This window comes from Vanellus vanellus (genome assembly GCF_965231255.1).
Source record: "Vanellus vanellus genome assembly, chromosome: 11".
NCBI lineage: Eukaryota > Metazoa > Chordata > Aves > Charadriiformes > Charadriidae > Vanellus > Vanellus vanellus.
The window spans coordinates 24,885,157-24,899,147 of record NC_138916.1 but is presented as its reverse complement, the minus strand read 5'-3'; the positions used below and the strand labels follow the sequence as shown (position 1 = coordinate 24,899,147).

The window sequence follows — 13,991 nt, the reverse complement described above, 5'->3', positions numbered from 1 at the left end:
ATCTCCCCTCTTCCAGTCTGAAGCCGTTCCCCCTCATCCCATCACTCCGTGCCCTTGGAAAAAGTCCCTCCCCGGCTCTGCTGGAGCCCCTTTAGGCACTGGAAGGGGCTCTGAGGTCTCCCCACAGCCTTCTCTTCTCCAGGCTGAACACCCCCGACTCTCCCGTGATTTTAACGCCTTTCGCAGCGGTCCCAGGGTCACCTACGAGCAAGAGCCGGGCCCCACGCGGGCTCTGAGCTTTTGAGGCGAACATGGCAGCTCTGGGGCCGCCCCCCTCCCCTCCCCGGCTGCGGCCGCCCGGGCGGGAAGGCGCCGAGGGCGGGAAGGCGCCGGGGGCGGGAGCCCGCCTGGGCCGCCCCTCGCCGGAGCGGGAAGCGGCCGCTCCGCCCCCGCGTCCGGGCCGTCATGGCGCTCTCGCAGGGTTCTACGCTGGAGCCTGAGGAGGCGTCGCCGCGCACCCGGCAGCGGATGCAGGTCCGGGGCGGGTGGCGAGCGGGGGCCGCCGATGAGAGCTGCCTGCCCGGGGACGGCGGGGGGCAACCGGGGCGGCGGGGAGAGGGGGGGACGGAGGGGGGGAGGGATGGCGGGCGGAAGGGGCCGGGGCTGTGAGGAGAGGGGCGGACGGGGGTGGGGGCGGGTCCGTGAGGAGAGGGGCTGGGGGAGCCGGGGCTGGCAGGAGAGGGACCCTGGGGCTGGGAAGGAAGATGGGAGGACGAGGGAGCCGGGTGTGCGAGGAGAAGGTCAGGGGGAGCCGGGGCTGGGGGAACGGGGGGGCGCCGAGACCGGGGCTGAGAGAACGGGGGGAGCCGGGGCTGTGAGGAGCGGGACCCGGGGGGGGCGGGGAGTGCCGGGGCTGTGAGGAGCGGGACCCGGGGGGGAGGGGGCTGGGCGTGGGGCTGGGGGGACGAGGGAGCCGAGTCTGTGAGGAGAAGGTCTGGGGGAGCCGGGGCTGGGAGGACGGGGGATCGGGGGGGGGGCCGGGGCTGTGCGGGGCGGCAAGTCAGGCGGGGCCCGGCGGGCGGAGGGCGCGGGAAGGGCGGCGGGCAGCGCAGCGGCTCCCCGCCAGTCTCCCGGTTTCCCTCCGCAGGAGTCCACCCCGACGGGCACGGCCGAGCCGCAGCTCAGCGCGGAGCGGGGCGAGCGGCGCGGCATGGCGGCGCGGCAGCTGCGGGTGCTGCTCACGCCGCTGGCCGTGGCGGGCCGGCGGCTGCCCCAGAAGCGGCTGTTGGGCGCCTACGGCGGCGGCGGCGCGGAGGGCAGGGCGCCGGCCGGCAAGAGGCTCTGCCCGGAGCCCCCCCCGGCCCTGCCCGGCCCGAGGGAAGCGGCCCCCGCCTCGCCCCCCGCCACCCCGCCCGGCAGGGGCTCGGACGGCCTTTGGGATGCGGACAGCGACGGGAGCGATGTGGGGGGAGAGGCTGCTCTGGTGAGTGCCCGCGGGGGGACCCCCGGGGAGCGCCGGGGCGGGGGGCGCCCGGCCCCGAGAGGCCTCTCCCGGCGCGGCAGCGGTGTCCGCCGGGAGCGCTCCGCTGCCCGGCCGCGAGCAGGCGCGGGGAAGGGTGGTGGTTTCGCGGTTCTCAAGACACAAATGTGTTGCGTTTATAAGAGCAAAGTTTGAAAGTGTTTTTCCTCTTTTCGTAATCTTTTCTCCTGTTTCTTTTTAACCTCTCTCACTGGCAGTACAAAACTGCGTTTTACCTTTTGGAATGTCTAAGGGATGGAGAAAAATGCTCTTGCTAACAGCCTGAGTATGTAAAACCCGGTAGCAGAAGCATCAGTGTGTTCTTGTGCTGCCAATAACCATCTTCCAGATGATTTTACAGATGATACAGTCATCAGATATGAAAGTTTTGTCAATGTTCATTTATATTTAAATCATCATTTCAACTTGTCAAGTCCACCTTCTCCTCTATGAAAGATGAGAACGATCTAAGGCTGTATTGCATTGATGTGCAGTATCTGCTGTATCGCTGAAGTTCTAAGTTGTTTATTGGTTCTCTTCAGTGTTGTTTTTTTTTCTACCCAGATTTTGATGACCTGACCCTTGTTGTAGAATTAATGCTGGGAGTAAGTTTTGTAATGCAAACTAATGGACCAGTTTTGATATTGATATAGGATCACCCCAGTTTGTATGGTGCTTGTGGTTTTTTTTTTATAAGTATATCAAACCACTTTTAAATAACTTAGACAATCAATTTAGCGACTTGCTTCCCAGGAGCCTGGAACATCTCTTGCATGCCATGTAACTGTACAATTAAGAGTAATTGTTTTTTTCTTTTTGTAGGATGGATACTCACAGTTATCAGCTTATGAAAGGAAGCGACTAAAGAACATTACAGAAAATGCTAAATTCTTTGCCGCCTTAAAGCTGCATGAGGTTTGTATAGATTCTAAGTAGCTTCAAAACGTGCTTTCTTCAAGTGTGGTGATAATTGTACTGTCATCCCTCTCATTGTGAAACCCTTCCCTAACAGTGACAGGTGTGTGAGGAAAGCCGCGAAAATGTCCTGAGACATCAGGACTGCCCTGACTGGATAAAAAACTGGGAGTTTGTTCTGCTGGTTAGCTTTTTCCAAAGAGGGGAGGTCATTGGTTAAACTTGACAAAAAGCGAAGAAAGCAAAACTCCCCTGGCACGGCGTTCCATACCAGCAGCCCCCAGCCATGCTAGTGCATGTGGTCCCAGGCTGTGGACCCAGCAGGACCAGATGAGGTGACCCTTGGGGGAAACGCTCTCATGAAGGTGCCTGTGTGTGTGTTCTGGGCAGCGTGAGTGCGGTATGTGCGCCGTCCTGCTCGCTTGTGTAATGTGTGCTCCCTCCCCTTCCTGTGCACCCACATTCCCCGTCGAGGACATTGCGCTCTTGTGTTTTAGATGCAGTGCACATGGGTTAGTTGGTTATCTAACTGAAAGGCTGCAGGGCACCAGGTGGCAGGTCTCGGGTTTGGGAGGGTTCAGCTCACTGCCCTGTGCTTGAGAGGCTCTTGGGAAGAGCCTGCAGGGCGTGTGCTGCTGGCACCCTTCCCCATGTCCTATCTAGTCTGTGCCTAGGGTGGACACAAGCACATTATAATTCTTCTCATGTTGGAGAATTTGTTTAGAAAGTTAAGGTAGTGGGACTTCAAATGCTGTCACATGAGTAGATCCAAATCTTTGCTCTTGTTTCTGCACTGGTTCATTCTCTTTTTTTTTTCTTTTTTTTTTTTTTTGAATTCATAATATATCCCTTTGCTGGCAGCAGTGAGTGAATTACCCAGTTACCTCCTTGAATGGTTGCGTGCTTGCTTGGTCACTATACCAGGTTGCAAGACATGGTTGGGCCTGTCTAGTAGGCAGTAAGACTCCTTACCACCACGACTGAAACTTGAGTGAAAATAACTCCTTTTCTTCCAGTTATTCTCAGAGAGGTCAGTAAAGGCTGGGCAGTCTGACTGTAATCACAGCACTGCCCGCAGAGTAGTGAAGACTAGCAAAAGGAGCTGTAGCTGTCTTGGTTAGAGTTGGCACTGGCTAGTGCGGGCTGCCAAACCCAAGCAGCAGGTAAATCTTTCCATGCCCGGGTTGGTGCTGCTTAGTCTAGAGCGGTAGTGGAGCAGAGAGCGGTCCTGGTGGTGAGCTGGACACGTCTAAACTTTTCTGGAGTCCAAATGAGCTAAACACCTGTCTTCAAAATGTAGTGGAGAAGAGGCTGTGAATGGAGGCCTCTGTGGTTACAGGTTCTACTTTAAATATCCTTCTGTGTCTGGTGCATAGCATTTGGAGTATTTTCTTTGTTCCGTAAAGAGAACAGCTGCAGAACATCCAGACTGTGCTGCACACCGTTCACAGAAATCAGGGAATTCTTGCTGGGACATGGAAGGAAGCAGACACTACAGAGCTCGATGTTTAAAAATCCCTTTTTATTATTGTTATAAATAATTGCAATATAGTTTATTGCAGCCTTTAGATAATTGTACTTTATACAGGTTGATCTTTTGTGCTTGTTATATATACTTTTAATCTTTTTTTTTCTTTCTCTTCAAGTCAGCTGCAAGACTTAACCAAATTGCAACTAAAAGACAATCTCATGTCACCAAAAGGTAAAATAACTTTATGTGAAATTTGTGTCACTGTTCCTTCATTGTGCGTTTGCTGTTTTAGCACTTCCATCTGCACATGCCTGATACAAAGAGGGAGAGCTAGTGAGGAGTCTCCTTATAAAGCTAATGTGAATAACTGATTGTCTTAAGCTCTATGAATTCCTGAATGGGTCGCTCCTCTAGGTAATGCCTCTCTCTTCTGCCATCCGTTGGAAAGAAAATGACAGTATTAATATCTTTTCTGTCAAATTACAGAATATGTTCTTTTCATTATATTTGTATTAAGATATTTCAAGCCCATTTCTTTTTTCTGATGATAGTTTTTTCATGATGGCTAAAGAAAAAAATGTTAAATGATGAAAACAAACGATGGGAAAAGGCGTGGGAAAGAAAGGAAGGGGGGAGAACTAGGTGCAAGAGAGAGAGTAACCAATTAGTGTAGAAAAGAAGACATTTAGCACTGCCAAAACAGTGCCAGGCAAAGCAGAAAAATGAGCTTAAGTACAAAACAAAGAATAAGATATATGATGAAAGAAAGTGCAGAAAGATGACTAGATCAATGAGTGGAAGGATGAATTATAAATAAGGAGGGCTGGGAAGAAAAGTGACAGTGGCAGGATGTATTACAAGCAAAACAAAAATGCAATACATATATGCATTGCGGAGTGCTTTTTTTGTTGATCGTTGCTATCACTGAAGGCAAAAGCTATCACAGCCCTCCTAAAGCGAATCAAAACCAGTTAGGCTGTAAATCTGAGCCAAGGTGTTAGAGCTGTACATCTGAACCGACTCTGTAGTCTTGTACTTAAATGCAGAGGGTGTATGTTACTTAACTGTGTGTAATTTTGAAATGTTTTAATTCTTCTAGAGCGAAGCCTAAAAAGGTAGAAGATGAAACAGTACGGCGAAGATCTATGCGCTTGCAAAGAGTAGAGCCTTCAGGAATTCCGGTGGTGGAGATGCCTGCCCAGCCAGCAGCAGAGGAATATGTAAGATGGGGAAGGGTTAGAGGAGATACATGTGTATATACACGGAAGCTTTATAAAAACGGTGCTGGTGAAGCTGACTGATAATACTTGTCATTGCTGAGCTTATTGCAAAAACCTTTGGACATTTGGGAAGGTGCGTTATACAGTGGCAATAATAAAAAGTAAATTCTTTCACCCTCAAGCATCTTGAGTAGCAGGCTTACCATGTCCTCTCTGAGGGTTAGTCAATATTCTGTGACTCAGGTTCATGAAATGGTGCGGTTTTGGATGATCAGAAGGGTCCTGAGGTAAAATGTTACGCATTTTTCAACAGCCCGAAGATTTGAGCAGCTTTAAATTCAAAGTTTTATTGCTCTGTTTTAATGTTATTTCACTGTAACTTTTGATCTAGTTTATTTTGCTTTGCAGTATTTACTACCTCTGTGAAGTAGTTATACAGCAATAAGTAAAAATTGTATTGCTCTAAGAGATGGGAATTTAAATCTTCCATGGTGCTGTAGAATAAAGCCAAATCTCTGTAATATAGTTCTTGAAGACCAGCCTCGCTGTAGTGTCAGAAAAGAGAGGAAAAAGATGGGGTGGCTGTTTGTCTTCGCTGTTGTGTTTAGTAAAGTTCTATTTATCTTTTTAATAAGATTTGATACGGACTTTGTTGTTGTTGTTATGTATTGTTTGTTTCTTGTATTATCATAGGTGTGTTCTCAGAATACCTGATGTGTGCAAAGTAACAATTCACCCTATTTGTAGTTTTCATTGATTTGAGTTACGAAAATGACTGATGTCTTTCTAGCCTCAGGTTCCAGCCGGCCCTTTCCCAATGGTTCCAGAAGATCAGATGGAGAACAGTAAATTGACAGAGGGCTTATTGACTACATGGATGAGGATAAGCGAGGTATTAGTAGTTACAATTAATTATTTTTGGATAAAGTAATTTAGCCTGAGTTCTAAGCAATCTAATTCTGATAAATATTTCCTTTCTGTCTGTAGATGAAAGCTAATGATACCGAAAAGCACACGGGTGACGTGAAAAGGTGATCTGAAGACAACAGCTAAAAACTGGGTATTGTCATCGTCTTCTTTCTTCTCTTGAGTAGCTAACGTTTTAATGATGTTGTCTAGATACCAAGACAGCCTGAACAGCATGGTCCTCAGTGAAGATAACATTAAAAAGGTCGTGAAGTATCGAGTGTGTTCTATGGCTATCCATCCTTCTGAAAGCATCATCTTTGTGGCAGCTGGAGACAAGTCTGGGCAGATCGGTCTCTGGAATGTGGTGAGTTGTTAAGTGTGCTCTTCACCTGGCAGCGCTGTCTGTTGCAGGATGGGTGCAGATGGGGCACAGCCTGGGGTGTTATTTTGTCAGGTCTGCAGCGGTGTTTTAGACTTTCCCCATTCTTACGGATTACACCAGCATGCCTGTTAAATTGAAGCTCACCAGAATTGCTTGAAAGGTCTGGTCCTTGGCAAGGCCAGGTTTAATGGGAGGAAAGGTTGCACTGGTAATTTTTAGGGGCAGAGTGGAAGCAAAGGGATTACTACCTGAAACAATATTATCAGTGAGGGTTAAAATTCCAATTCACCGTTGAGAGATTCAGGTTCTAATTCCAGTACCCTTGTAGCAATACCACAAGTAGGTCTTGGAGAGTGAGAAGAAATGGATGCTCAATGTATTCGGTTTTTGTTTGTACAAATCTTGGGTAGCTGCAGTGAGTCACTGTTTTTCCAGGACCGCAGAGATGAAGTTGCTATGCCAATATGTATGCTGGCACTTACTTACTTACGTTGTGTCTGAAAAATAGCTTAGCATTTGGTGCTTTGAAAACTTTTGAGGGCTTTCCAGATAGTCTCTCCATCGTTTCTGAATTGCCTTAATTACTCCTGCAGCAAGAATCTTTATTCGTGCCCTTGACTTACACCTTTGCAACCTTCCTCCGCTTTGATCCCACGTCACCCAAGACAGCTGCTTGAAGGTCACACGCATGCAGGTTTTCTTCTCATTTTTTCCAGTGCCATTAACCTCTCGAGTTTCTCTCGATTAATTTCTGCTTTGACAGCTTCAGGAAATTGATCAACAAAATTCAATGCCGAGACTCTTACTCAATCATCAAGAAGTTTAAACTGCTCTGTACAATGTAGAAAGCTCTGACTGTGCAGCTGTGGTTTCTACCTGTCGAAGAGTGTGATCTGCTGACAGAGAGGCTGAGGTCTCAGAGTGCTGCAGGCGCTCTTTGTGGCCTTCCTAAGACATTTCAGTGGAAGCCTAGGATTGTTAAAGCTACTCTTTTTCCTTTTGCTCTCCCTTTTTTTTTATTTTCCTGAAGTGAGTTCGACTTGACCAAGTTTGGGAGCAGAGTAATCTTTGTGGAATGGTATTGTTCTGAAATGACCTGTTCAGTTTATTTTAAAATATCAGAGCTTGAATCATGCCCAAATTATAAGAGAAGATATAGGAAATTATACTTTACATTCAGTTTGGGTCACTATAATTTAGCTTAAGTTCTAAGTAACCTAACGTGTACATATTTTGATGTAAAAGGCATACCCGTACATTTGGTCCTCAGCAAGGTGTTCAGCTGCGGTAAGCAAGAAACCAATTCCGTCCGTGAACAAGAGTCAGATATCAATGGCCAGATACAGCATTGATGGCTGCAGTGACAGAAATGCACTTAAATTACAGCAGGAAATGGCAGCTTTTCCTAATTAGGAAACAGAATTCTGAAACTGAGAGTAAATTCTTAGTGCTCTTTTGAGCTAATTTTTTTTTTATAGTGGTGAAAATGGTAGTGGGAGGAAGGTCGTAGCCTAGCAGTGCTGCGTGGAGTGGTCCACATGAGGTCAGTTCTCTCTTCCATGCAGAGGTGAAACTCCCTTTGTCCCAGTAAGATGTTAGCCTGTGCCTGTTATCTGTGCTGATGTCTCCACACATCAGGCACTCTCCTGCCTCCATACAGTTGTCCAGAGCAGACTGAGAACATTTGAAAAACAGAGACTTTACTTTGAAGGTTGCAGTAATTAACAGAAAGCACCACAGTGATTAGCATCTGTGCTCATTGAATCTCAATTGTTTTTAGAACTGTAAGTCTGAAGAAGGAGTGCCTGTCTTCATTCCACACAGCTATTCGGTCAGCTGCATGCATTTTTCTCCGTCTAATCCTGCTCACTTGCTGTCTGTAAGCAATGAGTCTCTGCGATGTGGGGATGTTACCAGAGCTGTCTTTGATGAGGTGAGCGCTCCCACGGCTGTGCTGCAAATGCCTTGGAAATCTCTTAGTTTGTACTGCTGTGAAGTTTTAGTCTTGTACCCAGGTTGTTATTTGTTGGCTGTTTTGTTAATGAGAAAGTTCAAGATTCCATTTCCACAAGGACACGTTATAACCTTTAATTAACATCATAAAAATATGGAGATGCTGCCTGCTCAACAAAACAGAGTAACAGCTTGAGCACTCCCAATTTCCTTCCTGCAGAAGCAGTTGCAATTATTGAATTTAATTTCATATCTTCGTACTTAAGCAATATGTGTGCCTTTACAAAAGCAGTACTTTTTGATGATGGCAAACGAGTGATCTGAAGAACTAAATTGTACCCCTCCCTTCCCCCCAAACTAAACATTGTAAAACAACATAAAACATGAGTTGCCTTGTCTTTTCTCAGACTTCAAGTGAGCAAAATGCTGCGACTGCCTTCACGGTGAGCCAGACAGCTTAACTGAGGAGTCTCATGATGCTTGCTTTGTTTGCTTATTTTTTGACAGATATATCTGCATTGATCAGCTCTCCAACATTGGCAAATATAACAAGCCCCAACAGTTTAAAGCACTTTTTTCCCCAACCCTTACAAGCACTGTCATTTTGGTGGGGTTGCAGGCAGGCCAGCTGCTCGGGAAGTATCCGCGGTTGGTGGGTCAGGGGGCCAGGCAGGTCTTTCCTTGAGACAAATGCTTGCAAGAATGTGTCTTTAGAGGTGGGGGGAAGAGAGAGGCCATCCTCCTGCCCCATTTACCTTATGCCAACTTGCATAGCTTTGTGATGCCTCTAGGAGTAGTACTGCCATTGGAAAGAATACAGCTACTAATGAGGAGAGTCATGGCTTGACGTCCGGACTCTGATCTCCCAGATTACAGGAAGCCAAATTCACATTTCAGCACCCGATTAAAGGTTTCTGTAGCGTTGGAGAGAGGAACGCAGTTGTTAATCCTTGCTCGCTATGCACTCGAGGATAACAGCCATTTGATTACTGGAACCTAGAGGTGATAGTGTCTTGCAAGAGTTCTGACAGCATTCAGATTATGTTGCCAGTTTGTTTTGGATGGTTAAATATCTCCTCTGTGCAAAGCATAGCAGTTTTACAGAAGGGTTACCTACGTGGATAGCTGGGGCTGGAGCTATGAAACTAGGTAGTCTTCATTAGTATTGTTAGTATTTTAAAAAGGGAAAGCATGAAATCTACAGCCCATAGAGTGTTGTGGGTATTATGAATAACTCCGTGCATTTTGCTGAATAGTTTCAGTTACATTTGACCTTTTCTATGCTCAGATATGCAGAAGTGAAGAAAGCTTATCTTCCTTTGACTTTTTGGAAGATCATGCCTCTACTGCAATAGTAGGACACTGGGATGGCGGCGTTGCTGTTGTGGACAGACGGACCCCAGGAACATCTTCAGAGTTTTCTGCAGACATTGGCTTCAAAAGAACGAGGACAGTCCACGTTCACCCAATGAAAAAACAGTATTTCGTTGCTGCTGGCTCCACGTATGTAGCTCAAAATGAACTGCAGTTATTTTGTGGTTTTAGTATTCTGTCTGCATTGATGCCTGCAGTCCGCTATAAGTGGCACGATTGGAGGGCAGGAGCAGCTGTTGATGAGGCAATTTGTCAGCCTCGGTGAATAACCAAAGCTTTCTTGAGCTTTTTAGAAAACGAGTTTTTAGTTCTTAGCGGGATTTAAAGTGTGATACATTTTTGACTTTCACTTTTGGTAATGGGTACAAAATGGTCTTCTGAGTCACTGTTTTTTGACAGATCACAGCATAGAGGGGTTTTAATGAGATGGTGGTTTGGGGTGTTTTTGGTTGCGCTCAAAATCCTGTGGAGCCACTGGCCGTTTGAGTGAACGTGTACTCCTGAACTCAAGTTCTCAGTGCAACTCGCATAAAACCTGCAGTGTCTCTTGAGCATTTTTTGGTAAATGGAACATAAGAACACTAGTTATTTAGCCACCTTGTAAAGTGTTGGGTGTGATATGTGTTGCAGGGATGTTTGTATTTATGATGTTCGATACCTGAAGTCTAATGGGAACACTCCTGTGAGCACTCTTAAAGGACACACAAAAAGTGTTGCTTCTGCGTATTTCTCACCTGTGACAGGGAACAGAGTAGTGACGGTGTGCGCTGATGATAAACTGAGGTAAGATGCTGTGGGAAGGAATAATCTTGGTGGAAAATACCAACTGGTATGTTTTTTTGTTCTTATTTCCTATCTGCATTACCCATAATCGAGAGCTTCCCGTCTTCATCGCTTTTAAAAAAAGTGATAAAGATTCACTTGCAATGGCATTTTTAATGTTGTGTGATTTTTTTTTTTTTTTTTTTGTCTTTTTATTCTAATTCTCATTTTCCTGAAGAATATTTGGCAATCAACAATGAAATATACAGGTGCTGTTAGTCTTTAAAAACAAATAAATGAACAAAAAAAACGCAAATAAAAAACCCTAAACCAAACAAAAACCAGGCTACACCCTGGCTCAGGAATACGAAATGCTTAGAAACAGAATTTATTTTTAGCTGCTGGTACTTAAAAGTGTGATAATATCAGCTCTTTTGTAACTAGTTACCTTTTATTAATTTAAACTGCTGTGAGTTGTGTTGTATTAGAGATTTAGGTTTTCTTTCTACTTTGTAGTTTTGTGACCGTAATTTATGTAATCTATTCACATAAATACCTGATTGCCTCTGCATATTTGCCACGTAAATGTTTAGAAGTCCTAAATTGTGTGAAAGAATAGCAGGTACAAAATGGGGGGCCCAGTTAAGGCCAGGTTGAAAATCAGGCCTCTGCTCTGCAGGCTGTATGTGTTTTTAAAAGAGGAGGTAGCTATGTATATTGTGGAAAGAATCTGAATATGGTGCAGCTGTTACAGCCTTCTATGTTTTGTCTGGAAACTTGATTTTCTTTCTTCCCCTTCCACATACACAGGGAAGAGTTCTTTGTGTGAGTTCTGCGTCGCTGTAATGCTTTCTTTCCTGTGATTTATTTACTATAGATAATTGAAGATTTGTTTTCCTAGTAGGCTTTGTTATGAAAATTGTAAATCTTTGGCGCTAACAGAGCAAGTGTCAGAGTAAAAAACGGGTATGAGCAAACCAGAATGTTTCTGCTTGACGGAATGGAGAAATAGACACAGGATCATTTATTCACTGCCACCTCCAAATTAAAAAGAAAGCAGCTTTTAACCCAGCAGGCTGTTGAACTTTTTGCCCTAGGGGGGTTGGGATCCCAAAAGTTCACGGGGGGTGAAGCAGAGCCCAGGACAGGAGATCTGTTGATGGTTTCTCCATCAGTTGAGCCCACGCCTGCCTGAGGAAGTCCTGGCACTGGAAGCTGTTAGAAGCTGTCAGTGGTGGGATTCCGCTCATGGCGCGTGTTCGCCTTCTCCTGCGTTCTTCCCCGGGCAGCCAGTTTGTGCAGTGATTAAACGGACAGGCTGCTGGGCTAGAGGAGCCTCTCGTTTGTCCTCGCAAGGCATTCTTGTTCTCTTCTTACAAAGCTTTCAGAAAGGATGACCTTCAGCTCCAGCTAAAAGCAATTAAAAAAGCAAATTAATTGCAGTTGGAATGTTGGTGCTTGTGAGCTGGATGTCGGTGCGCTCTTCGTTACTGTATTCCAGACTCCTGTGTGGTCTGGCCTGTGCTGATCGGCGCAAGGCGCTTCAGGAGGAAAGGGCTGCCTTTTTTAACACACGTACGTTTCATTACTGCACTTGTGTGTTACAGGGTCTATGACACCACCTCTTTGTCATCGGCAGTCGCCGTTCTCAGTACCATCAGGTGAGCGGAACACGCTGGGGCTGAGGGCAGTTCTGGCTATGGCCGCTCTGCTCCAAGTGCACTTGTGGCATGAGCGACGGGTGCGCAGCGGCCACACACTGCTGTGTTCCCAAGCAGCCTCGGGCTCGTGGCCAGCTGCAGAGGCGAGAGCAGCCCTAGGGCCCTCCTAGCCTGAGAACTTGCCCCAGTCCTCACGGGCGCCTCTTGTTCATAAAGCACGACTGGGGGATAGCCTGCTTGGAGTCGGTAAAGGCTGCAGGGAAGCTTTTGTGCCTTTTTAAGAGTAAAGCGCGTGGTTTTGGGGTAGAGTCTCAACACTCATATGACACCTTTGTGCTCCGGAAGAGCGAGTCCTTGTCAGGGTTGCTTTGCTGAGGAGCTGGAGCTGGATCAGTGACTGCCTTGAGAATTCTCCGTTTGCAGCTTATTGAAAGGCTGGATGCATGTTTGCCCCGTTTTTACTAGTGTGCACCCGTGAAGCATAACTGCTTTGATGAATAGTCACTTATGTCAAAGTACCCTCTGCTTTATCCTTTCTCTCCGTTACGCTTGTGTCCCCCATCCCGGCTGTCCCAGGATAGCGACCCACGGGGTGGATCTGAGCAGCACGGCCTGCCTAGTGTGTGGGGGTGCTGATGGTTTAGAAGGCGAGGAACATGGGTTTAAGCAAATGTGACATAAATGATGATACTTAAAGATACGGGATTCAATAAGAGGAATGTTTCTCTCTCTTTTTCTCCCTGTTTGTTTCTCTGAAGACACAACAGTAACACGGGACGATGGTTAACTAGATTCAGAGCGATATGGGACCCTAAGCAGGAAGACTGCTTCGTGGTGGGCAGCATGGCGCGTCCGAGACAAATTGAGGTCTTCCAAGATACTGGAAAGTTGTTGCACTCTTTTTATAACCTTGACTGCCTTAGTTCTGTGTGTTCCATTAATGTGGTTCATCCCAGCAAGAACATCTTAGTGGGTGGCAACTCCAGTGGCCGCCTTCACGTGTTCAAAGAATAAAAAAAGTAGCTCAGAGATTTTTTTTTTTTTTTCCTTTTTGCATTAAATTTGTTTAATCCGTATTAAGCTGTTCCTAAGCTTACTGTATTTTCTCAGGACAAAAGTGTATTTTAAAAGCTTTAAAATAAATCTTCTAAACAACCTTTGGCATTCTCTTCTCTGATTAAAAAAAAAAAATAAATTAATCCTGCTATGTCAGTCACTTTGTACCAAAATAGATATTTTTTGCCCAATACTAAAGAGATTTTTCCAAAAAAAAAAAAAAAAAAGGAACGCTGATGAGTAGAATACTTGCTACTTGTACGTGTATGTGGCGTTTCTTAATGACTGTGATGAGCGAATGTGGAGCAGACACTCTCTAGCAGCTCATGCCCTGTTCCCATCTCTCTTAAGGACAGTGGGCGCCATGTCTTCAGCAAAACCTGGCCCTTAAGTGAGATGTCTAATGTCTAATTAAATCCTTCCTGGAGGCAGAAGGAAGGGCTCTGTGTGGGCTGATGCCACTGGGCACAGTTTCTAGGGAAGCTCTGTGGTTCTGAGGTGAAGGTGGGAGTTGTCGCGGTGTAGGCAGAGCAGGCTGTGGGCACGGCAGTGCTGCAGAGGGGTCGTGGTCCTGCACCAGGCGCAGGGGGCTGCGGGTCTGGGCACCTGCCAGCGCCTCTGAGGAGGGCTGTGCTGTACCCCACTGAAATAGCTCAGCAGGGCTCGCATTAAAAATTGTCACTGACCTGTCACGTGTGCCACCAAACACATTTCTAAATAAGATGCTGGTGAGAGGCTATTGTTTTTATCACAGCATCCCAGACTGGTGGGGGCTGGCAGGGCCCTCCGGAGCCCCCCCAGTGCCACCCCCCGCCAGAGCAGGGGCACC

The 13,991-nt window shown here is 46.7% G+C and overlaps 1 protein-coding gene across 1 annotated transcript; it reads left to right on the top strand.

Moving 5' to 3' along the window:
- Window positions 1–405: 405 nt before the first annotated feature.
- WDR76 (WD repeat domain 76) lies at window positions 406–13,182 on the top strand (the record flags this gene model as incomplete). Its single annotated transcript, XM_082488971.1, has 14 exons — window positions 406–474; window positions 1,001–1,423; window positions 2,282–2,374; window positions 4,021–4,076; window positions 4,945–5,065; window positions 5,856–5,957; window positions 6,053–6,096; window positions 6,185–6,338; window positions 8,137–8,289; window positions 8,717–8,752; window positions 9,598–9,812; window positions 10,314–10,466; window positions 12,053–12,106; window positions 12,865–13,182. The coding sequence occupies 14 exons, from the start codon at window positions 406–408 to the stop codon at window positions 13,118–13,120; spliced, it is 1,929 nt and encodes a 642-aa protein (XP_082345097.1). The 3' UTR covers window positions 13,121–13,182.
- Between the last annotated feature and the right edge of the window lie 809 nt (window positions 13,183–13,991).